The sequence below is a fragment of the Zonotrichia albicollis genome, chromosome 3 (genome assembly GCF_047830755.1).
Source record: "Zonotrichia albicollis isolate bZonAlb1 chromosome 3, bZonAlb1.hap1, whole genome shotgun sequence".
NCBI classification, from domain to species: domain Eukaryota; kingdom Metazoa; phylum Chordata; class Aves; order Passeriformes; family Passerellidae; genus Zonotrichia; species Zonotrichia albicollis.
The window spans coordinates 90,319,932-90,345,373 of NC_133821.1; the positions used below are offsets into that span (position 1 = coordinate 90,319,932).

General features: G+C 46.1%; 1 protein-coding gene and 1 long non-coding RNA gene across 2 annotated transcripts in view; both read right to left on the minus strand.

Moving 5' to 3' along the window:
• The window catches only part of LOC141728598 (uncharacterized), a 55,484-nt gene extending 41,106 nt beyond the window's left edge, over positions 1–14,378 (minus strand). The window contains exons 1-3 of the long non-coding RNA XR_012579712.1: positions 14,198–14,378; positions 12,713–12,832; positions 8,778–8,862 (exon numbers count right to left, since the gene is read on the minus strand). This is a non-coding gene — a long non-coding RNA (uncharacterized LOC141728598). The remainder of the gene's footprint in view (positions 1–8,777; positions 8,863–12,712; positions 12,833–14,197) is intronic.
• A 3,384-nt stretch (positions 14,379–17,762) lies between these two features.
• Positions 17,763–23,182, minus strand: RRM2 (ribonucleotide reductase regulatory subunit M2). The gene is made up of 10 exons (XM_005487202.4): positions 22,959–23,182; positions 22,798–22,875; positions 22,298–22,432; positions 22,088–22,204; positions 21,442–21,575; positions 20,691–20,785; positions 19,822–19,955; positions 19,347–19,451; positions 19,104–19,217; positions 17,763–18,721 (listed from the first exon to the last, which is right to left on the minus strand). The coding sequence occupies exons 1-10, from the start codon at positions 23,085–23,087 to the stop codon at positions 18,569–18,571; spliced, it is 1,194 nt and encodes a 397-aa protein (XP_005487259.1). The 5' UTR covers positions 23,088–23,182; the 3' UTR covers positions 17,763–18,568.
• Positions 23,183–25,442: the final 2,260 nt, after the last annotated feature.

The window sequence follows — 25,442 nt, forward strand, 5'->3', positions numbered from 1 at the left end:
TCTAACTTCTGCAGGTAAACAAACCCATGCCTTTTGAATCACTCTCTCCTTTAGGACCTCTAAAGACAGCAGCTCTCATTGTGCTCCAAGATGTCCTCAGCATCACTTGAGGATGGGATTTGCCCTGCTGACAGGAACTGAGGGGCACAGCAAGGGACCTGGAAGAGATGGTCCTTTTGTCTGTTAGGCTGCAGGTTGGTAGGAAGAGCCACTGGCTGGCTCCTTACCACCAGCAGTGAGCAAACCAACCTGACCTCACAAACACACTCACTCATTTATTAATTGGGAAAATAAATCACTTGGAAAAGGGACATGAGCAGAAAGAAGCCTGCTGCACCAGAGGGGAAGCTCAGCTTGGCTAAGAGCCTTCACAGCAGCACATGGGGCTTTGAGCTGTGGAGGGCACTGAGGGTGAGCAGCAGGCAGTCTCCATGGGAGGCCACAGAAACTTGTGCTACGCTTGGTCCACAAACTCTTTTTCCTCATTGGACACATAAAAAAAAATTTAAATATCTAACAGCTCCTGTCAATATTAATTCTCCCCCAAGTGGCTTGCTATTCACAGCAGGATAACTAAAGCAACACTCATTACTTTAATTAGTGAAGGAGACAAAAAAATACAACCAGAGCTTGCAAAACAGCCACTTTTACTTTATTTGAAATGCCTACCACAAGCCCATACTTCTGCCCATAAAATTTCTAAGTACTCTTCTGCATGTGCTGTCTACAGAGCACAATTTCTTTCTGCTGAGGAGAGTTGCACCACAGCAGAAAATGCACTTCTAAAATTTCTCAGGACAGATATATCCAGAAAGATATCTTATAACTGGTACTATGAATCCCAATGCTGCACCAAAGCAAGTGATACAGATGCAATGTCTCCAAAGAGACCAAGAACCAGAAATTCAGCACCCTAGTGTAGTGGTAGTTTATGCCTGGAGTACAATTCCAAGCCATGGCTTAGCACAAAGAAAACAGGCTTTCATAGACTTTTTCCTTTCAATCAGTCACTCAAAATCCCCTTGCCAGCACTGAAAATTGGTCACCTGCTTTACCCTTTTCTGTGATCAGTCTAGATCTGAACAGGAAAGCAGGAGGCACGCGTGGTGGCTTACACAGTGAGACCCTGAGAGAGAGCACGTCTGTCTGAGCAAGGTTCTGCCACAGCAGTGAAAGACACAATTAGGCTCATCATTTTTTAATTAGGAAATGACGTGTGATTTACAAGCCTTAGTGCAATGTGGTATTTGAACAGCGAGGAGTGACATTTCCAAACAGCATCACAGGAACCTTCTCTTCCCCTGCCCCATCCCCCCAGTCATTTAAGCAAGTTATTCAGACAAAGAGCAAAAGTCCTTTGTCTGGGTTTTAATCCAGACTAGTGGAGTCCTGTATGTGCTCTTTTCATTCTTTTTTTCCATCTTTTTCCAGCCTCTTTTTCTTTAATAAGATGCAGTTTCTCCCCTGCAGTCAGCAGTGACAATAGTGACTGTAGCTGTCTGAATTTCAGCATACATAACCAGAATCTGAGCTTCCCTTGCAAGAAAGTTCACCAAGTCTAGGAGAGAATTATGCACCCAACAATCCAGCCATGTCAGAGACCTTGTCTGCTGAAGGGCTGTGGGTGGCATGGACCCACCATCACCACAGGCAGCCTGATCCTGCAGCCTGCTCCTCAGCCATGTCCAAGGTCAGAGCCACATCCATTATGTGAGGTCAATATAGAGTGCATGAGTGCAAAAGCTCAGAGTAGTTGTGTGGAAGGAGCTTGCTCTCAGCACACAAAGCCTGGTGGCTCTGAGAAGGAGGATGCTTTGCTCACATCTCCTGCTGCTCCAGAACCCACAGCACTGCAGTTACACGCCTTACAGGCTGTATGATCACCTCGTACATCCTCCAACCACAGCTGCAGCAAGGAGATACACCAGCTCTCCCCAAATCTGGGGAATCTTTTTAAGCTTTCATCAACCAGGAAAAGCCAGGATGGTCATGGCATCTTTAGAAACCCATGGTGCCAGTACCCAGGCAGGCTTTGGGGGTCACAGCCCTGTGGTGCACTCATCCCAGCTCAGAGGTTGTGCAGTGCACGCTCAGCACTGCTGGTGGGCACTCTGAGAGCTGCCCAGAGCACACAGAACTAAAGCTATGGAATGAAACTCTAAGGGATGTGGCTGTGACCTGCCACTTCACAGAGCTACAAAAGGAAATTCCTCACATGCAGGCAAGGCCTAAGCATAATGCAGCATCTCCAGAGGAAACATCTGCTCACTGGTACATAGGGGCAGAAGAGTTTTGAGAAACACAGTGAGAAAGAGTAATTGAAGACACCAAAATCACAGGTGAAAATCTCACTAGCAAAAATAAGAGGACTGAAATATTAATATTGCCCATGACTGCAGGGGGAACACAGAGGAGAAAGGTGGCAGACAGTACTTCAGACTCAGAGGCATGAGCCAAAGCATGACTTTAGATTTACAGTAGAGATGGATTACCATCAGCAGTCACAAGTAGATAGAGCCAGCCTAGGCATCAACAGAGACATTCCAAATACAACACACCATTACACATAGAACCTCGCCAGTCTGAAGGGACTAGCAAGAGCTTGGCCACCAGTTTCAGGTGCAAGGCAATCATTCCCTTTGGCACCCTCCCTCCACCTGTAACAGTGATGTGTGAGCACAATCCATGCTATCTTTGATTGCAACCTGAGCAATGCCCCAGGTCATCACAAAGCCTCAATTAATTTAACAAGCCCTGCAGCATTACTGGGAGAAGTGAGCACCAAAAGGGAAAATATCCAACAGTCTACCTACTAAAAGAAAAAGCAGTCTTTATGAGGTAGCTCTTAATTTTGGAATTGCATTTCTAGAAACTGTACTTTCAACATAGTCATTGGTTGTGTTTTTTAAAAAAAGACATTTCTTACTGTTAAGGCTTTATCAGAGCATTCATACATGAAATAACTGATAACCCTTACACATTCAAAACCAGATTTTTTTTTTCTATCTACATCTTTCCATAATGACCAAAATATCCCACCTTGGGATTTGACTTTATCTGGAAGATTACTTGGATAATCTCAATTAAATTACGCCTTCAAGACAATTAAAAAATGCTGCCTGTGGACTGCAAGTGCTTAAATATCATTAAATGGTGATACAGCAGTAATTTATGCCATCCTTGGAACTTGCAGCTCCCAGCCTCAGACTCAGAATTCAAATCTCTGTAATTTAAATCTTGCCTCTCTCTAAACTGAATAAAACATGACCTGTGTTTGTTTATATTCTCCATATTTCATTCACGGTAGCTCTCTTCCATGCAAGTCTCAAAGACAAGCTCTGAAATATAGAGGACAATCATGAGGTATTTGTGGCTTATCTTACTCTGCTTTTAATTCACTTCACTGTTAATTTCATTACTAAAGAACTCCATAACAACTCAGTATTTTCAGTATTTCTTCAGTTTTGTTGGGGTTTATGCATTATTCTACCTAATTCCAGGTAGATTATTGAAATCGATTTGGCACAGTCCTATAATTCACCTTTTCACAGAATCATTAAGGTTGGAGGTCTTCAAGATCATCCAGTCCAACCATTAATGCAGCACCACCATACTGGCACCTAAACCATATCCCCAAATGCCACGTGCAGATCCTCTTGAACACTTCCAGAGACAGTCAATCCACCACCCCCCTGAGCAACTCATTCCAATGCCTAAAGACTTTCAGAAAAAAATAAATACTAATATCTAAACTGAACTGTCTCTGGTGCAACTAGGGGCCATTTCTTCTTGTCAGTCACTTGTAACATGGCACAAGAGACCAATCCCCACCTCACTTCAACCTCCTTTCAGAGCTGGAGGGAGCAATGAGATCCTCTCTAAGCTTACTCTTCTCCAGCCTAAACACTTCCCTCAGCTGCTCCTTGTAAGAGAAGTTTTCTAGACCCTTCACCAACTTCATTTCCTTTCTCTGGACCAGCTCCAGACATCAAAGTCCTTTTTGAAGTGAGGGGCCCAGAACTGGACACAGCACTTGATGTGTGGCCTCACCAGTGCTGAACAATCTCTTCCCTAGTCCTGCTGGCCATGATTTTCCTGATCCAGGCTTTTCTTTTCTCTCCCACTGTGGTATCAGATGAGTTTTGCAAGGGAGTCATCTACTGGGGTGATGAAGAACAGGACGAGCAGCAAGCCTCAGCAGCAAGGGAGGCAGGAAGAGTTCTTGTCCTGTAAATATGTTTCCTGTCCTATCTGAGCATGGCTTTGCATAGGTAACACCACTAGTGGTGTAATGAAGCACTAAGTGAACACAGGTGGAAGGCTCCAAATAAGACAGGCACCAGGCAAGAGAACACATCCCTTAAATTCTGCTCACATTTCCCAGCCAGAGGTGAGGGAAGACGTCTCTTGCACAGCATTAGTGGGAGCTCTATTAGGAACATGAGTGAGTGTGGTCCAACTCCTTCAGCTGCCTCAGGGACTCAGACTGGCACCTGATTTGTTTAAATTAACCCCAGGCTCCAGAGTCCCTTGGGGCTGGGCTCATTCTGTCATTTCCCAGGTAAGAATAGAGGAGCCCCATCCGGCTCGTAACTCACAGGAGAACTTCACAAGGCTTCCCTCACCATAAAAGACTTCTGCTTCCAGGTAGCCAAGCCACAAAATACACATTGCATGTCTTAGGAAGCCAAAGAGCAGGGAAAAGTGGGGCACCTGCTCCTGAAGACCACAGCCCTGAGTTGCTGGAGGCAGCTGAGCAAAGCCAGGCTGCCTTCAAGGATTCTGCAGCTTCAGCATCAGAAGCCCCTACTCTCCCCATCCCCTCAGATCACTCATAAGCTGGCTACCCTCCCCCTCAAGTATGAATGCACACTCAGGGGCTCTCCCTGGCCCAGCAAACACCTGGCTGTGGAACATAAGAGGGAAAAAGCTTGACAGGCAAAGGACAGCTCCTGTGGAGCACATCACTTTAAGCCCACCATGAGAGCTGGAAGGGCCACCAAGAGGGGGACACCTCCTGCAGGGACCAGCTGCTCACTGCTGTGAGCCCAGCACTGCAAGCCTAGAGGAAATCTGGCTGGTAAGAGGACTGGATATTCTGGGGTTTTAGCCCCAGGTTCTGGGACAGCTGCAGCTGAGGTTAGCCACTGGCTGCTTTATAGCAGGTGGATAAAACATGGGCAGTGGGGACTCAGTTCTAGCCCCTTCTGCTGATTGCAAACAGCTTTTTCAGCAGGCTGAGCTAAACACAAGGGGTTTTCCCCTATAACAGGGCACTCAGGAGTTGCCAAGCAGCCATAGCAGAGCACATCCAGGTGCAGACTGCTCCTTCAATCTACGAGGGAAGCATGTTTGTTTTGCAAGACAGGAGAGATGTGCTTGACTGGTTTTCACTGCCACCCCAGGGAAGGCTGTGCATCACCATTCTGTTTCTTCACAGATCTAATCATCTGCTTCATCTCTTCACCTTGCAAAAAGCTGCTGCAAGGAGCAGCCTGGTGATAAATTGGCTGCCTCTTACACTTCAGATCCTTAACACAGTCAGCAAACTTCTCTCCCTCCATGGACTAGGCTGCCCAGAACAATGTTTCCCAAACAGGCCAGGCTTGGCCTGGAATACCCTTTGGAAGATGCTATCCCACAGCCCCAGGCAATCTTGAGCATCTCTGCAAACACAGAACTTGCTAAGGAATGGTCCCTAGTTGCCCTGGATCTAGCTCTGGAGTGAGCTGCCACAGAAAATAAGTCCAATTTTGGAAGAGGGTGCACCTCTGAGCAGCAGATGGGATCTGACAGGCAGTCTTTGTCCTCATCACTGGTCTTTTCAGCATAAGGAAAAAAATATTACAAGCTTCGGAATTTTCCCTACAAGAACCTGTGAAATTCATTAGCAGCCAACAAACAGAGGGAATTCTCCATTTGAGGTCTTTTCAGGGAATGAGACTGTTAGTGCAGGAAAGCATAGAAGGCACATTTTCTGGGGCTGCAGGTCACTGTTAGACTGCAGGAATGTTTATACGAAGGGTCTATTTAAAGTCTTCACATAGAGTGTCAATAACAATCAGAATACATAAATGTTTATACACATTAGCAAACATATAAGCTAACATACAAATTGCTTATGCCCATCCATAATACCTACTTTCATCTTGTTTGTATTACATACTCACATCCATGGCGCTTATGAGGATCCATGGAACAAGTTAATCTGTGATACAGATTAGGCATGACCTAAATTTTAGTCTGCATCTCTCATGTGTTCTCTCAGGACAGAGATTTTATTCAGAGAGCTCTGGCCTCTGTGCCCCCAGGGGCTGCTGCACAGCTCGGGTACCTGCCTGCATGGCTGCAGACACAGCTTGAGCATCCACACCATGCGAGCTCAGGGCTGCCTGCACCCACCTGGGCAGAGATGCTCCAACATCCCTTTCTTCTCCTTTCACCCATATTCCACAGACACAAGTATCACACAAAACAAAAAGGAAAAAAACAAACAAACAACTGAAAAAAGACCCAATATGAACCTCACTGCTTGCATTCTTCATCTTGGCTGCCTTGATGCTACAGCGAGCACAGCATCAGGGCAAAGTGGGAGGGAGCATGTGCAAAGAGAGACAGAGGGAAAACAGATCACACAAAGAAATAAAAACACAAACCAAAACGTGTAACAGACAAGATCAGCAGCAAAAGAGGCACATTCAGGAGACAGGCACTGATGAGGCTGCCAGGTGAAGCGATGAGAGGAGCAGGCTGTGGGTTCAGCAGGCTCTGTGATGCTCTCATGTCCATCCAAACAGCCACCCCACAGCTGCCTTCGCTGTGCCTATCCGTCTTGGCTGAAACCAGCATGCAGCAGCTCCCAACCCACCAGGCAGCCTTTACAAACTCAGGGATAACCTGTGAGCCCAGGGAGGGCAGCTCTGACAGATGGGCAGGGCTGGATTTGGCTGCAGGGGCTGCAGCTCCTGCCTGCCACTCGCATTAGTGTAAGCTGCCCTCCTTGGGTTCACCACTTCAGCAATCACATAATCCCTGGGATTTAGGCAGCAAACAGAGTGCCTGCTCAGCAAAGGTCTGGAAAAGATTGTGTGAGGTACAAAAGAGGGAACCAGAGGACTGGCTTGACCCCAGTGTGATACAGGGCACCAGCCGCTGGGCAGCACTGAGATCCCATTTACAAAACCCACAAGCTTCAGAAGCATCAGGGACATGATGTGATTCCAGCTGTGTAAAGCTGGAATTCCTGGCACCAGATGTAAATGCCAAAACAAGAGTTAATCCCTAAGATTGTGCCATTCATTAATAGAAATGAGGCACCTTCCATCCCTCTGGAAGCTGCTGTCTGACACTGGCCAGATAAGCTGTCCCTTCCCCTTCATCAGCTCTAAGGGGTACTGGGTTTACCAGCCCAGATACAAATTACCTTGTCATAAGCATAGAGACTTAAATGACACTAATGCCAGGACATCTCACACATGGCACTTGCTTTTCATGCTACCACAGGCCTGCTCCATCCCAGCAGCTCATTGCCCAAGATGAATAAACTTTGACAGTGATATTTAGAAATATGCATCTTCTGCATCATATCAGTGAAGTCTGAGGGCAGTGGCTTTATGTAATAATTAACAACTGTTTGGGAAAATTATTCATTAAGATTTAAGGGCAACATTATTTGTCATACTTGGAAATGTGGCTGCCTTGTGGGAAATTACTCTTCTTGCAGACGGTACAGGAGGCCTCTTGAAAAGTGAAGACTTAGCAACAAGTGCTTGATTATGAGAAATGCATACTGGATGCACACTGAAACCCCAGCTAGCAACACACACCATGGTACTTCAGCACTGACCTGGTGCTCCCACACCTCAAATCCCATTTCAAGGCAGCAGCACCACAAGCAGAGCTAACAAAACCGAGCTTTAGCAACCTTCAGTTCTGTGAATGGAGCCACAGCCCTGCAACACAAGGCTAATAATATTTTTTGGACACATGGATCTGGGTAACACAAATGACACGGTGATTCAGCTTAATTACAAACTTCCTGTTAGAAATATCAAGGTTCTTCCAATGGCACTGTCAATTGTTCTTCTGACTCATCCAGTTGTTCCTGTAACCTCACAAAACAAAACCTTTTTTGACCCTTAAGGTATAAATAATTAAAAAACCCATTATTTTGAAAGAGTACCTGGCAATCCATAGTTTCTGGAGCACCATAGTAACACACAGAGAGAATTACAACATTCTGCTTAGGGACAGTGGCTTTTATTAGAACCTCCACTCCCTGAAAGACAGCTGTAAAACACCCATTCATCCCTCATTTGGAAGAGGCACATTAACTCCCCACACCAGGATGGTCAGATCATCACTAGTGAAGGGTGAATCAGAAGTCCATCCATTCCAGGCCAATCTTTCAAGATCATTAGTTAAGAAAGTCTTGCTCATTTGAGACACAGGCTTGAACCTTCCTGCAAATTAGTTCTACCTTAAAGCACAGAGCTAGGGACACAGCAGGAAAAATTCAAGGGCACTACACCCATTTCCATCTCAAAGCCTGACCCTTCCACGTGAAAACAGGAGCCTCATATCCAGGTTCAGGGAGAAAATACATTCATGGTAAACAGAGACAATTCAGCCAACAGCAAAACAATTCTGAACCTCTCTACCTCAGCAGAACCTCCAGCACAAAGCAAGAAGCAGCCTCCTTACCAGAAAGCTCTACAGGCTCCCAAAGTAAGAATGTTTTGTTTTTTTTTTAAGAAAAAGCCATGTTTTTAACTTACCTCTCAGGAGGTCTTGAACATGACTTGCAAAGCCTCAGGACCAAGTGGGCTCCCACAGCACACAACAGAGCATCACCCCAGGCTCCTGGGAGGCATTAAGGCAGCAGTCAGTTAATTAGGGTAGGGTTTGCAAGAGCCTCCCAGCCTTCTCTCACAGACAATACAGAGTGGCAGCATTCACTTCAACAAGGGCAGGATCAAGTTATTTGTGGCTCACAGTAGCCCACTTCTTCCTCCTCAGGTTTTTGTCTCTCTTTGGCATACATAAACAACTTGAAAAGCCTGTGCAGCTAATTCCCAAGTCCCACACAACTGTGAGACTTCCTTTCCAATCCCCCTTTGGTGAACTCTAAAATGACACACGGGGCATTAACAACCCCCATAATAAACCGTCACTAACATGACTTCCAGATCTATTTTTTCCATTACTCTGTATTCTATTTAAGAGCTTGATTTTGGGAGGCACAAAAGGCCTGATTTTCAAAGATGCTGTGATTGAACAGGGAGTGGGGAACAGAGATGTACAACTCTTCTGAAAATCACAACTCACACCGTGAAACCAAACACCAAAAAAATTACCAGCAAGAACTCTATTTTTAGCTATCCTGTGTCACACCATTCACCATCCCCAAGCAAACTTTCTGGCAAATATTTAGACTAAGTCTCACAACCCCATGCTTTGTCAAGAGAGCTCAGTGATACCTATAGCAGCTGCAGGCACAGCACCTGCAGCACTGCAGAGAGCATTGCTCCAGCCCGTTACCATGGCACTTCTAGTGGGTTCTGCCTGCTTGCATGTAGAGCAGGCAAGATAAACCTGTTATGTTTTTAATATGTGATAAGCAGGGCACAACTAATCCCCAAATAAAATGGCTTTCAGGGCTCATCTAAGCCAGGCATTTGAATTTTCACACCAGGCATTTGTGGCAGCTCTGAAGCGCACTTTGCTGTTGGAGAGCTGTTCCTGGATGGGTGTTGGTACAAGTCACAGTCAGAAGCTGCTGTGCCCAGGGGTGGTGAGGCTGCAGCAGGAAGGGCTGAGCTTGGGCACCACCCTGCAGCCAGCCCCATCCCCTGCCAACAGCCACATCCCAGCACCTCTGGGCTGGCAGCACTGTGAACACAGGTTCAATCCTCAAAGCCACCCAGGTAAACACCCAACAGAGAGCCCCTGCACTTGTGCAGTTCAGGAGATGTAACACCTCAGTTTACAGCACAGCCCATTTAAAATGAATTTTAGATGAACTACCAGCACAGCAATACATGGGTTTTTTTTGCTGCAAGTCAGATGCACTCCCCCTTCTACCTGCTTTAAGTATCACCTGATGCTTTTTTTCAGCAGCAGAGATTCAGGCCTAATAAACCCACCTTTAACCCCTCAACCTCAGTTCACAATGTGATTGCACCCACATAATTATTCCTGGACTGACACTACCCTGAGCTGAGAACCAACCCCAATTAGAGGATCTGTAGGACAAAACAAAAAGCCCCTCTCTGCTCTCTTCTCACCCCATTAAATCCACCTTTCTGCTTGGACTGCTTTTATCTGCTGAAGGCTTCAAGGAGAGCCATGACCTTGATTCCTGAGGGAAGGAGTTAAGATTAACAGACATTAGGATCTCTTCCCACTGAGGGCACTTGGGGTGGCACTTTAAGAAGTCCTTCTCTACAGGAGCTGTACTGCTTCTTTGCTATGGCCCCAGCACCCCAAAAAGAGCACAGCACAGTCCAAAAAGGGCTCTCAGAGAGGTGAATAAGAGAGAGTACAAACAGAGGTCTGGCATTCACTACATGACACATCTACAAGAAAACCACTCCTATCCTCTGCTGTCGTGTTGCATGGTGAATTAGCACATACAATGCACTTCCATTTACAGAATCACAGGGTTGAAAAAGACCTCAAACATCATCGAGTCCAACCCATTCCCTGACACCTCAACTAAACCATAGTACCGAGTGCCCCATCCAGTCTGGTTTTAAACACATCCAGGGATGGTGACTCCACCACCTCCCCAGACAGGCCATTCCAGTACTTTATCACCCTTTGTGTGAAAAACTTTTTCCTGATATCCAGCCTACATTTCCCTTGGTGCAGCTGGAGACTGTGTCCTCTGGTTCTGTCTGTTGCTGCCTGGAGAAAGAGACCAACCCTTATCTAAATGCAACCACCCTTCAGGAAGCTGTAGAGAGTGATAAGGTGACCTCTGAGTCTCCTTCTCCCCAGGCTGAGCACCCCCAGCTCCCTCAGTGGTTCCTCACAGGGTTTGTGTTCCCAGCCCCTCACCAGCCTTGTTGTCCTTCTCTGGATACACTCAAGCATCTCAATGTCCTTCCCAACTGAGGGGCAGAACTGGGCACAGCACTCAAGGTGTGGCCTCACCAGTGCCGAGCACAGTGGGAGAATGACCTCCCTGCTCCTGCTGGCCACACTGTTCCTGATACAGGCCAGGGTGCCACTGACTTTTTTACCCACCAGGCCACTTAGTGCCATGTCTGTGAGGTCATAAGAAATGCACCCATGCTGCAGAACAGAACAGCCCAAAAACCCCAGCAGCCTGTACCCCATTGCCATGACATCCCGAGCAGAGCAGGATTTGCACATGGAGCCTCTTGCCCCGCACTCAGCAAAGCAGGCAGCGTGGAGCACATCCCGTTCGCAGGGGAAGGGAGCGAGGGAGGGAGGGCTCCTGCAGGCAGCTCTGCCCAGGTGTGACAGCCACCTGGCACTGCACCAACAGCCGGGGCTCGGCACTGTCACCGAGCCGCTGGAGCAGCCGCTGCTGTCCTTACCAAGGAGCCCCCCGGTGACAGCCACGCGTACTGCCTGCAGACAGGGAACGTGTCACAGCACAGACTACTGCACAGGGAGGCAGCTGCTGACAGAGAACGAGAGAGGTGGCAGAGCAGTGGGGTGTGAGCAGGCACCAGGGCATGGGAACACCCTTCTCTGCCCGGAGACCTCCAGAGCCACCTGTGCCACCCCAGGGGCACGGCAGCACCCTGCTGTCCTGCCGCCCACCTCCACACCAGCGACCAGCTGGGACATGACTGGCTTTGGAAAACCCTTTCCCAAAAGGCTTCTTCAAACAAAACTACTCCATCGTGGTGAACAATTTTCCCTAAGCCACACGAAATTCGCTCCCCGGGGGAGCCTGCAAAGCTACACTTGAGTGTATGGGTATATTTAAATGTTTCACAATCTGCTTTTGCATGTGTTATTCGGGGATATAAGTGGTGAAATCACATCTGCTTCTTGAATATCTACACAGCAATATTTAACATTTTATTTGAAATATTTTTGCTTTAATTAATTTAAATGCAACCCAGCCATCCAACTCTTCATGTATAATCCCAGGGATTTAGCAGCAAATGAAGCATCACAGCTAAATAATGGAAAGGTGGCAAAATTAAAAACTTACCATAAAATTAGCCTATTTAGCATAGTAAATAGCTTTTCAATTTGACAAGGGATAACCATTTTATGAAAATGTGTATTCAAAATAATCCTGTTAGGTCGCCCAACGTTTGCCAGTCTTAATCCACACACTGCAATAAACCCTGATCAGAATAAGTTTTTCAAAGTCTGTATATCTGTATATATTTATAGTATTATCAAGAGTAACTGCAGTAGTTATATCAATAGAATGAGATGCAATTTTCACAAGCAGTAATTGAAACAGCAAAGTTATTGCTAACCCTCCAATAAACCTAGTGTGTTCTGCCTAAAGTTATTACCAAATCCAATATACACTTAATATTTCAATTTCTTTTATGAGTGAATTACATTTAGTCCTCCTTATAGCTGACATTGCATTTCAGTGACATTGAAGAAATTTACAGCCAGAACAGACACTAAACACTTGCCCCAGCCAATATTTCCCTATCTTGAAATGTCCCTTCCTAAAACACTCCCTGCCTCCAACCCTGTTTCTTACCTTCACCCAAGAGCTGCTCATTGCTCCACAGTTTCCCTGCCAAGCCACTGCTGCCTGCTGAATGTTAACTTTTAAAGCAAGGAAGTGCAGGGGTTTTGGTATTCCTTTTTTGAGGTTCACCTTGAAAATAAGTTCAAGAAGAGATAAATCATTCAATTAAATACCAAGAAGAGACAGACATAGGGAAATTCAATTGTCACCATAATCTTTGCTACTTATACAATCAGGATTAAACTAAAGCAGGTGGCACCTCATGAGTGCTGTTTGTGTCCTTAATCAGAAGAATCCATTTCAATGTTTCCCACAGCAGAGATCCAAGGCTGGGAAGATGGAGATCCATTCTGAAGCACTTAAACATACTGCAAACTCCTGGATCACATCAAACCAAAATCATTACAGGAAGTGCTAGAGCCACCACAAACAACACTGCTGAAGCCAAATGCTTCATCTTGGTTTTGAATCATATCACGGCTATCCTGCTTGAGTATTTGGGAGATAAATGCTGACAAAATATTTTCATTTTAATGAGGCAACATCTTCCAGAGAGAAGCAGGGAAGCTTTGGCCAACACCCGTGAGAAAGCAGACTCCCTGCAGTCCCTGGCAGCAGAGCAGCCCACAGGGCTGCAGAAGGATGCTGGAAAACAGCACCACAGGGCTGGTGTTTGCTGCTGCCTGCCCTGGATCCACTCAAGCTCACAAATGCCTCTGAGTCAGAGCACTGGGAACACCTTGGGGAGCACCTGGGAGCTGCATTCTCACTGAAAGGACAAACAGGTATGCGGCTCCCTACCTAAGAGAAGGATAGGAAAAACACCTGGCAATGTGGCTAAAGGTATCAGAAACCACCAACAAAATGTGAAATCAAAAGCTGTGTAAGTGCCGTGTAAGTGCTCATCTGCCAAAGATGCGGATGAGCATGAAGCAGGAATGTGGAATAAACAGAAATGCATTGTCCTTCCCTGGTGCTGCACCTTTGCAGCCAGGGATCCAGGGGTGCCCCTTCTCCAGGAATATATGCAGGAGATACTTAGATTGCAAGAACTGATTTGCCTGAATATTAGTCCTTCTGCAAATCAATACCTGCAGGCATCTTTCTCTGGGGCCAAACACCTCAGTCTTCATGACTGGCTTCATTACTCCACAATTTGTTTGGATAGCATTAAGTCCTAGCTACCTGACAATCCATTGACTTGATCCTTGTTAAAATGAAAATCTAGCAAAAAATCAAACTCAATTCTCTGCTAGGCCCAATCCAGGGCATGCAAGAATGACCCAAGCCATCCCTGATTGTATCAGCAGCACTTTGTAACATAAGTAGCGAGAAGTAGCAGCATCCCCTGACCCCAAAAAGAACAGAAATACAGCTCAACATTTTTAAGGTTTTTTGCAAGCTCAGCACTCAAGATCTGGATACCTAAGAACTGCAAACTCTCCCCTACTTTCAGCTAAGTCCTATAGTAATTAGAAAATGCAAATTACTTACCAGTGACAGGTAGCAGAAACTGGCCTGGGATATTTTTTTTCTTAGTCTGCAGCTCAGAAGCACTTGAGTTTATCCAGAACTGGAGTCTTCACCCTTAAACCAAGAGAAAAACCTCAACACATGCTCAGCATCAGGGAAATGCTCCAAAGTGCTGTATGAACAATGTGGTATCACTTGTGGCACAAACTACATACTGTAAAATAAACAGGAGAAAAGCAGGAGTAATTTGGTTATTCAGGAGAATTGAAAGAACATTTCACTAAGGTATTTTTCTCTAGATATTTGAAGTTAAAAAAAAAAAAAAAGAGAGAGACTAACAGCTGGTATTTCTTCTTCACCCAATCCAGGGTCCCACACCTATCTCTAAGAGCAGATACTAAATTACAAACACTACCATTTATCTGCTGATTAATGATATCAGGAAGATCTCATCACTGGGGGCTGAGATATTCTCTAAAGGGATTTTCCCCTCATTTCTCTGCAGGCACAGGAAGCATCAATATTATCATTATTTCAAAAATCCATTGGGCATAACTTGAAATGTAAAACCAGTGTCTGACACATATTAGACATTTTTCCTATTAGCTGCATCTTTCACCATTCATTTCACCATTAATGTAAGGATTGTTTTACCACAGAAACCAAGACAGTCTATGTGGCTCATAGGATCCCAGGAACAGTTCCAAGGGATGAATTCCTAATAAAAAACTAACTGTCCATCAGGAAACAGGACATGGGACTTAACTCTGCAGCTCTTAAACCTGTCCTGATGAAAGCATTTACATCTCATAGTACATTTTACACAAAAAGAGGAGCCAAAGCTCCATTACGTAATCAACAGCTTAAGATAAAGCAGGCTGTGAAAAACAGGCTTGGAATAAGACAACTCCCTTCACTCCCTGCTTCTGCCTGGCCAAGTTTCTGATTGAGAAATGGTGTGGAGAAAGTGGTTACCCCTTCAGGATTCACACCACTAATGTGCCTTCAGACTCACAGGCTGACTGTGCCCAGCTGCAGATGAGCAGCTGCAATTGTTCTCTGACCTCTTCTGGGCACAAATTCCTGTAATCACCCCAGGAAATTTGAGAAATCAGGGGATTTTCTACTTGTTACACTCTGATGGTGCAGTTACTTCCTGAGGACATGGCTGTCATTGGGTTGCTTCTTATCATTGTCAATCACTATCAAGATTTCAACGTTTGACACGTAATGTGAAGTGAAAATGTGTCAATTAAGGAGTGATGGAAGCTTTCTTACCTGAACCCCTGTATTTGGCTTTTTTAACAAATCACAGTAAAAAGTGTAACAGGGAAAACTATGCTTGAGGTTACTCCTCTCCCATTTTATCTGCAGCTATTAAAAGCCATTAATTTTAACAGCAATAAAGAAACTCAGGGGGTAGCTAGGGATCAGTTATGCATAAATTTACCACTGACATTACAGCATTACTGCTGCATCATCAAACACATCCAGTTTTACTTATCCCTCAGTATTTTTTCCTCTACTAGCCTAATCACTTTCCACTTTTCTGTGGCAATTGCAGACAGCCATTCTGATTCACTCACGAAGAAAAACATCTGCACTTTCCTCACTTCAAATCACTCCTGCTTCTTCCAATTCCCCTTCAAAATATATTCCAAAGGGCCATTTCAATTTTCATTGAAATTTATCTGAGGGAGTATTAGTTATTTTTTCAAGGAAATAAAGACTTATCTCCTCAATTGTTAAGCGGATCAAGTGTCAAATTGGAAAGTAATCCGTTTTCAGTAAACAAGTGTTCCATCAAGACTTGGACATAATCTGTTCAAACTAAGCAACAGCAAGACATTTCAACCCTTGTGAGAACAGAGAATTAAAATAGGTGGGATCAATTCAGATGCACAGCTTTTCTCCAGACTGTACAGGAAAAACTGCCTTGCATTACAGCAGGTACACATACCAAACCTAAGGCGTTTAAACATCAGCAGCAATAAGATTACCAGCAGCCACAGCAAGCCTTGCTCTCCTGCTGAATGACTTCTCATTCTTATCTAATCCATCTCTAATGGGTGCACAACTACAGTATCTATTACCCCCTAAGAGCAATGCTTGGCTAAAAGGAACGTTCTTCCTACCTCCCATTAAGTGATTACTTGGCCATCATATCCATTCCTAGCAATCCTATATTATGTTGAAAATAGTTGCAGTTTCTATTTCCCAGGATTGCAGACAGCAGATTAAATCTTTCTGCCCTAATTGTTTGCATATTGATCCTTGGCACATATCAAGAATCAAATGGGAAGGGATGGCTGTAATACAGGTAGACCTTACTCATAGATCAGAGGTTTTACCCTTTTTCTACATCATCTAAGTACATAAATTAACAGATTTGAATATAAATTGAATGCTGCTAAATCATACACGGGTCCAAACTAATCTCCGTATTTTATCACTGTCTCCTTTGTGCCCAAACAATATAGCCTTAACATTCTGACTTCTGATACTTTTATCACTTAATTTGATCAAAGCTTTGACTGCTGAGAGAAGCCAAAAAAAAAGCACTAAGCCCAATTTGCTGAGACGGAAATGCTGGTATTTAGGCAGAAACAAGCATTAAATTTCAATGCTTCAAAATAATGTGTCTGGCTGTCCAATTTAGCACATCCTATTCCAGCTCCTAATACATTATTCTCAGGCCACTGCAATCACTGACCTGCTAGCAGCATCAGTGCTGCAAGGCCATTATTAGAGCTGTCAGTTCCTCGTCTTCAACTCCAGACTTGGGAGGATAGGATTTTTTAAATTATTTATCGGGGTTTTCTCCCTAGGATTGCCTTGTGCATCCTGCTAGCTTCACACTCAGGGGAAGAGCAGTCACACACCACTGCCCTCAGTGCAATCAGGAGCAAAGCCCAGCAAGCCTCTTCATTTTACACCAAGGCAGCACTCTCAAAGAAGCACCACAAATACTGTGCTTTAAAAGAGGGAGCACTTGAGCAGCAAGAAGCAAACTCCCTCCAGTTTCTTTCCTGTGAAGGAAAAGGTTTTGAGTTTTATAAAGCCTGTTCACTTCAACTATGCTTGAGGAAAAAAGGCTTGCAGAACATTCCTTGGTGAATATTAGACTGAATAATGGATAAACTCCTTCTGTGAGGCAAGGCAGTAGCCATTTTCAGTCTATCCCACTGTCATCTCATCTCACTGCACATCATTTCCAGGAACTCTGAGACCAGAGGGACTCCTTCACACCACACACACAGTTATAATATAAAGCATGCTCATTTTTACTACTGTTTAGTGTGGAATAACCATGGTGCAGTGTATACATTGTTTTCACTACTGTTAAGTATTAAAACCAAGACTTAACTGGCATGATGAGAAGCTCAGAATACTGCACCAGCCTGATTTAGCTGAATTTACCCTGAAACATCATCTGTTTAGTGCAGTCTGAAAGTCAGAGCTAAGCACAATTTCACTTGATATCTGTAAACCACATGACTAAGCAGCTATTTCCTGAAGACCCTGCATTTCCTCAGAAAAGCTGCAATTCAAAAGGAAATCAGCACACAGCTTTGCCCATTGGAACACTGAAGCCAGTACAACGCTGAGTCCAACCAGCTCTTTATTACATCAAATACTGTTCCCAGGTATTCAAGAAAAAGCAATCAAGTCCACCAGTCAGCTACATGTTATTTTTCAGTACCCAGAATATCCCATTTAGTTCTTCACCTTTCATCCCAAGTTTCTTCCCATTCTTTGATACATTTCAAGATGAACAGTTTAATTCAGAGCACCATTTTTAAATTACATACCCAGAAAGAAGCACAAGTCATAAAAGGGTTAGGCTGCAAAAGATTTTGACATGTATTTTACTATTGCTGAATATTACAAGAGAGTTGTTTATTTTAAACATTAAAGTGCCAGGTTTATGTACAAACTATTACAATAGTTAAAATGGTAAACTTAAAACCTGCTAAAAAAGCAGTGAGGTCACCATGTAGTTGCCTCCAGAGTTTTCTAGACTATTTAACAAATTTACAACTGAAATTTTATAACTGCTCCTCTGTTTATGGTGAGAACAGCAGAAGCCAGAGGTCAGTGCCCACAACCTCCCACCTTGAAGAAAGAAGTACCTGTATCTTTCATGGAGTGGAATACAATGTGCTGGAAGATACACCTGAGCATCCTATGCATTAATACCATTGGTAAAATCTAATTAAAAGGGGTTTTACTGCTGGAGCTATGCCAGCCTTCTAAAGTACACCAGTATCCCCACACTTTACAAGAGTGGGATTTCAGTACAGCAATCAGGGCACACTGACTCAGCACACACTGAGTGTTCCCTGTGGAAAGCAGGGCAGGGTGCAATGAATGCACGTGGTCCCAGGTCACTCAGAACTCTGCATCCAGGGTGAAAGAGTTGTCTGTGGGCTTGGACATGACTCCCATCCTCTGATATTCACCTACTCGCTTCTCAAAGAAATTGGTCTTGCCTTCCAGAGAGATGTTTTCCATGAAGTCAAAAGGATTCTCTGCTTTGTATATCTGAAACACACAGGCAATTCTGTAGTCACCACAGGTGCTCACATTTTCAGTATTCAAGAGCTTTAGAGACCAGTTGGAAGGAGCCATCAGCAGCCTTACTATGTAGTGAACAAAAATCTCTGCCCCAAGCCTTCTCTACTCTATTTGTTCCTGTCTTATTTTAGCTGCAGTAAAGCAGCTAAAGAAGCACAACTACTAAGACAGCTTTTCCCACAGCATCCTTTTGTTCTGTGAGTCTCCAAACAGAATGCAGCAGCAGAACTGCTAAATCATTTTACAAGTTAAAACAATACTGCTGTAGCCAGTTTAGGATTTGGATTTCTGGAGGAAATTAACATTGTCTTTTCCCCATGAAGCATTCAGTGTATTATTAGAGCCTCACCTTGTTAAATCCCAGCTCCAGCATAAGCCGGTCTGCCACAAACTCGATGTATTGTTTCATTAAAGTGCAGTTCATGCCAATCAGCTTCACAGGCAGTGCCTCGGTCAAGAATTCCTGCAGATAACAAGCATTTCATGTACACAAACTGGCATTCACTCTATCATCCAGGTTAGTTTTATGCCCAACAGCTCCCCAGCTTTGTTAGATTGCAATGGAGCTCCTAAACAAGAGGCAGACAGTTACCTGTTCTATGAGAACAGCATTCATGATGATTTCCCTTACTCTCTCCTCTGACGGTTTGTGTATCAAGTGCTTGAACATGAGGCAGGCAAAATCACAGTGCAAACCCTGGGAAAAAATTTCCAGAAAATTATTTCAGGAACACTGATTTAAGAGAACGGATTAAGTGGCATCACCTTTGCCAGGTTACTCTTTCTGCCTCACCAGAAGGCATCACAGGCAAGTTCTGCCAGCGTGAGGCACAGCAGCTGTGAGCACTGGTGAGAACCCTCCAATACTTTAGAGGAAGTAAAATGCTAACTTCATTCACATGCTTCAGCAAGATCCACAGTGACACATGTTTACACACTTTAGTGAGCTTTATAGCCTGCCTGTTTCTAAATATACTCCTGTTTTACAATGCAGGCTCCAGTTGAGTGTCATTACTTTGAACTACTGTGGCACATTACCATCTTAACTGCTAGAATTTGACTCATACCTCATCTCTACTGATGAGCTCATTAGAAAAAGTGAGTCCAGGCATTAATCCTCTTTTCTTCAGCCAAAAAATTGATGCAAAAGAGCCAGAAAAGAAGATTCCTTCCACAGCTGCAAAAGCCACAACACGTTCTCCTGTTGAGAGAAGATTGATGGTAATACCACAGAGAAAACAGGATTGATACACAAAAGTTGCAAACTGCATCCTGCAAAGGAAATGAAGTTGGTTTTGCCTGAGTGTATTATGGGCTGTGCTTAGAAATTATTGAAGATTTCTGATCATTAAACAAAACAAACATGAGAGGAAATGGGAACTAATCAGAATAGCTCCTAACTAGCTGAAGCCAAGGCTCCTTCCCCCTGGGTCAACCCTCAATACTATCCTTTTTCAGATGGCTCACTAAAAGGAGCAGTCATTTTGGCAGCTGATTTCTGCTCATCTTTGGCCATGAAAAATGTTTCAGTACTAGTGAAATAATGATTTGTACCACCTCACCTTTGAGACAAGACATGAGGAATCACCAAGGCAGAGGAGCTACAGTCCCCAGGCAGACATGTCTACTGGATATAGATGGCCGTGACATGTCCTGACATGTGGCAGCAACTTACAGTTTGATCATGTAGTCAGGCACATGATTGCCACATGACCTTATTATCCATCATGTCAGCAATTGTACAAAGATCTCCTGTCAGTAGCTCATTTGAAAATGAAAATTGTTTTCTTCACATTCAGAATTATACCAGAGTCTTATACTGGAAAGCATGTACTCTCTCTGACACCAACAATCCCTGGTAACTGTGAAGTCTGGAGAAATAGTTCCTCCATCTTTAGGAGAGGAATTTCACTTTGTTTCCAATAGATGTACTCACCATATGTTGCTTTCTTGTCCCCAATCCAGCACATGGCCCAATCTGCCTTCTTTTTAACACATGGCAACGTTTCAATAGCATTGAAAAGAAATTCCCTGAGAAAGATAAAACTCATTAGGATAAGACATCAGCAAAACCAGCAAAATGAGGATCCACTGCCATAAACAGTATTGATCACTTAAACATGCTCTGCACCTTCATCCTGGTACCTGTCTTTCTCCCTCTCATCTGGCACCAATGTAGCTCTATTTGTTCAAATTTAATTCCTTTCTGCTTCACAAACCCATCACATCAGCACCAGCTCTCCTGAATTGCCATTACACTATCAAGGGGAGAACTATTTCACCAAGTGCTCTTGGACAAGGCTGTCCAAACTAGAGATTAACCAGGATTCACCTTACAGTAAGAAGGCATCAGACCTCTCACATAGGTATGACACAGAAAGCTTTTTAAGTAGCAGTAAACTCACTTAAAACTAAATATACTCCCTCTGACTGCTCCACCCTTCACATTGTGTAATTTATTTCAGTTCTGAGTGATTCCAGTTTCACTCTTAATGTAAGCAAGGTCTTACACCTCAGATGAAAAAAGATATTGTGAAGTAAAGCTGCTCTTAAACAGCAGTGACTTTTTATGTAAGCCTAATTTACATCCTAAAATTAGCCTGAAAGCCAGAGAACAATTGACAGGCATTAGCTAAATTCTGAATATTTACTGAGTTCTGAACTTTTCATCATCAAGGAATACAAACCTCTCCTGTGAGTCCTTAATGTAGGTGTCAATGAGAAGACTGTACATTTCTGAATGTATGTTTTCCATGGCAATCTGGAAGCCATAGAAACAGCGAGCTTCTGTGATTTGCACTTCTTGACTGAACCGCTCCACCTAGAGGAAATAAATAAGCATTTGCAAAAGTGTTTGTGATTTCCATGTTAGATGCATTAATGCTGTATGGATCAGTTATGGGTCAGCCCACAAAAATCTTTGGATTGATTCCAGATATGTGGATTGCTAACCGCAATATACAAAGCAGCAACCCCTCAGAATTTCAAGTCAGAAGGTGTTCTTTGGTCCCATGGGAAATGGGACAATATTTTAGCTTTACTTATCCCCCATTAGGAAGAGCACAGAGCGTAGGAGCAGAACAAGGGCTGTGAAACAGCCAAGTGCTGCTGCAGGGCAGCACTCAGTGGCAATGGGGATGGGCAAACTTGGGAGATTACAAACCCAACCCCAATTTGGTAATTAACACAGGACAGCCCCATGTGTTCTCAATGCTGTAGCACTCCATGATCCAGCAAACCAGCTGGATCAGCCACAGCAAACAACCTGAACATGTGAGTTACCTTGTTATCTACCCAAAGTGGTATTTCTGTGGGGACTTCCTTCACACTCACCAAGTTCTCATTGACAATGCCATCACTGGCAGCAAAGAAGGCGAGGACATGAGAAATGAAGTACTTCTCCTCAGGCTTCAGGGACTCCCAGTGCTGGAGGTCTTTGGAAAGGTCCACCTAAAAAATTACAGGATAATTAAGGCAGGGATGCTCCGGGGAAAGGCCCTGCCCAGGGCAGCGGTAGAGCGGGCGAGGCCGCGCACCCCTCACCTCCTCCGCCGTCCAGAAGGAGGCCTCGGCCTTCTTGTACATCTGCCAGATGTCGTGGTACTGGATGGGGAAGATGACGAACCGGCGGGGGTTCTCCCGCAGCAGCGGCTCCTCCTCCTCCACGCCCCGCGGCACCTGGAATGGCGGGAGAGCGGCTCAGGGCGGGGCCGGGCTGCGGCGGGACACTGAGGGCGGCAGCTCGGGGAGAGCCCGAGGGAGAGGGGCTGGGGGGACGGAAAGAACCCCCGAGGGAGAGGGGCTGGGGGGACGGAAAGAACCCTCCGAGGGGGCTGGGCGAGGGGGAGAGACCCCCTGAAAGAGAAGGGCCCAGGAAGGTGGAGAGACCCCCGCTGAGGGAGAGGGGCTGGGGCGGGGGTGCAGTGCCCGGCGGGGACCGTAAGGAGACACCACCGATGGGGAGACAAGAGTGGAACGGGGATTCAGGAGCCTCCGGGAAACAGGACAAGGGCGGGCGCGGTGCCCGGGCGTTCTGCACTCACCGGATTGCCGTCACCCTCCTGGAAGATCTTGCGGGCCGCCTTGCTGGCCAGCACACGGGCGCTGCTGAGCGTGGGGGGCTGCGAGGAGAAAGGGGCAGGGTGAGCTCGATGCGGCGCTGCCAGGCGGGGGTGGGAGGGAGGGAGGGCGGGCGGGCGCTCACCGTGTTCTCCTTGTTGCTCAGCGCCAAGCCTTTCATGGGCGACAGACTCTTCATAGGAGACTGGTTCTTCTTGGGCGACACCTGGGGCTGGTCGTGGCGGGTGGCGAGCGGGGTGCGGGTGGACAGCATGGCTGAGAGTGCGGCGGCAGCAGGAGGAGCGGCGGCAGCAGGAGGAACGGCTGCGGTGGGAAGAGCGCCAGGAAATGGAAAAGCTCCCCGCCGGTCTTTATATGCCCTTCGAAGTTGGCGCCAGAACGGCCGGCTGGCCACTCACAGCCCTCGCCACGCCCACCTCCGCCCGCCCCCGCGCTCCCATTGGCTGGTGCCGCGGGTGGGGCCCCGCCTCCCATTGTCGTGGCGACGGCGGGAGCAAGGGCCCCGCCCTTCGCTTTGGCGCCAACGGCGCGCGGAGAAGGCGGGCGGGCGCGCGCGGCCCCGCCCCGCTGCTGCGGCTCCTGCATGGGGAGCTCCGGGTGCGGGACCTGCGCCTCGCCCTGCCTGGGAAAGGCTCGGCTGCCGTGCAAGAGTCCACAACTCGCGTCTGGGTACGAGAACCGAACCCGGGCTTAGAGTACAGAGCTGGAAATGGCACTGAGCCTTGCTTTCCCCTTTTCTGGCCCCTCCTACCTACCCATTCATCTTCACTTTGAACGCTGATGCCTGAATTTGGATAGAAATTCCACATTCCTGCATTTAGAGGCAGAAATTGGCTTCCTGCAGAAAATGAATCCGTGTGCCACCCGGTTTCATGTGTTTTAAATAAATAGTACAAGAAAAAGGAGAACACAGGTATGAAGAAGAGGTGAATATTCATAATTTCTAAAAGCCAGCAATTTTTTTTATTAATTAAACTGCAACATTGATTTCCTTGTCCAATTTCACAAGGGGTCTGCTTCTGTCAGCTAAAATGTTTTCCCTGAAGCAGTTTTAATGAACCAAGAGCTCCATGAGACTTGGAGGCCCCTCAGTCACACAGAATTCAGAATGGCCTGGACTGGTGCCTGTCACCTCAGCGTGTTCCCAGGGACAAAGAGTTACATGGCCCAGCACTGTTCTGTGCTTGGCTGGAGAAGGGGCAGGCAGAGCAGGAGCAGAACTATATTATGGTACTATGTTAAATTTACTGCTGTGGGTTGGGAAGAAAAACAAAAGTACTCTCCTCCAGCACCACCTTGGACACTGGAAATTCAAACAGATTATTCATTTTAGCAGGTCAGGTATTTATGCCAAAGTCATAAATACATCTCCATCCCAGGAGAGTGAGCACCACAAAACCCCTAGTAGGGGGCCAAAATCCTAGCAGGCAGCCTGGACAGGCACAAACACATTCCTGCTCTGTTCCAGGTAGTTGGTCCTAGAGGCAGGAGTACCAGTCATCTCCCAAAAGGCTTACAAGCGTTCCTATCATCTCCTGCCATCTCTAGAGCTGCTGGGAGAGTTGGCAGAGAGCTGGAGCAGCCGTCTTCCCATCCCACCCCAATAAAGAAGCTCCAAGCCACCACAAGCCCTGGGCCAAGGGCTGTCACAGTGCCACAGCTGTGCTATCTCTGCAGTCCAGCTCCTGTTCTCAGAAGCCCGTGGCAGGGCACCAAAGCCTTGTCCTGAGCACAATGGCTCTGCAAGGAGAAAAAAGCACCAGGGAGAGAGAGCACAGAGAGGGTCTATAAGGAAGCATTGCAGCTCTGTGCTGCTGGATCTGCCACAAAATGGTGTTTAGAAATGAGTGCCCATGCTGAATGTTTCTGTTACAGCAGTTTAACCCAGCTGCAGTGTTCCTCCCTTCACATGCATCCTACTCCGGGATGCAGCTGCATTTTGGGAGTGACATCTTCACAGCAGCTCTTTGGCAGAGATGGATTAAAGGCAGTAAGCTGCTGCCCTGCTCTGAAGTGCTCAGCATCAGGGATGGCAGGGATAGTGACCAGGGATGTCAGCTAGCTCCTGCCCTCTCTTTGGGTGTGTGAAAGAATGCCCTGCCTTTATGGCTTCTGGCCACTAGTTCTCAGTACTGTGTGCTTAAAACAAACAGCCCCAGACTTGTATCAGTTCCTCGCCTCCTTTGTTGGCAGGAATTCAGACACTCGTGTGGAATTAAGAGCAGCCTGGAGTGTCTGGGTGAGGCAGGTGTGGGCTGTTGTGTAAGCACCCTGTGTGCTTGAGGTGCCCCCAGGCCCCCACGCTGGCTCCCAGCACCCAGCTCCAGCCAGGCCCTGACATTCCCATCAGCTGCACGTGGAGCTCAGCCTCTGGCCCAGCCACTGCTGTTGTGGTTCCCTCAGTGCCAGCATGGCAAAGCCCTGACTCCCCAGGCACTGCCTACAGCCCCCAGGGCTCATGTCCCCAGCCCCTGTCTGCTTCCTCAGGCTGGCTGTTCTGGGGCTCTGGGCTCACTGACCTGCTGGTAGGGCTCAGGGCAGGGCTCTCCTTGCTCACAGGATTGCTTTTCTTCCATTTTAACACAGATTGCCTGCAGAACAGATAGAC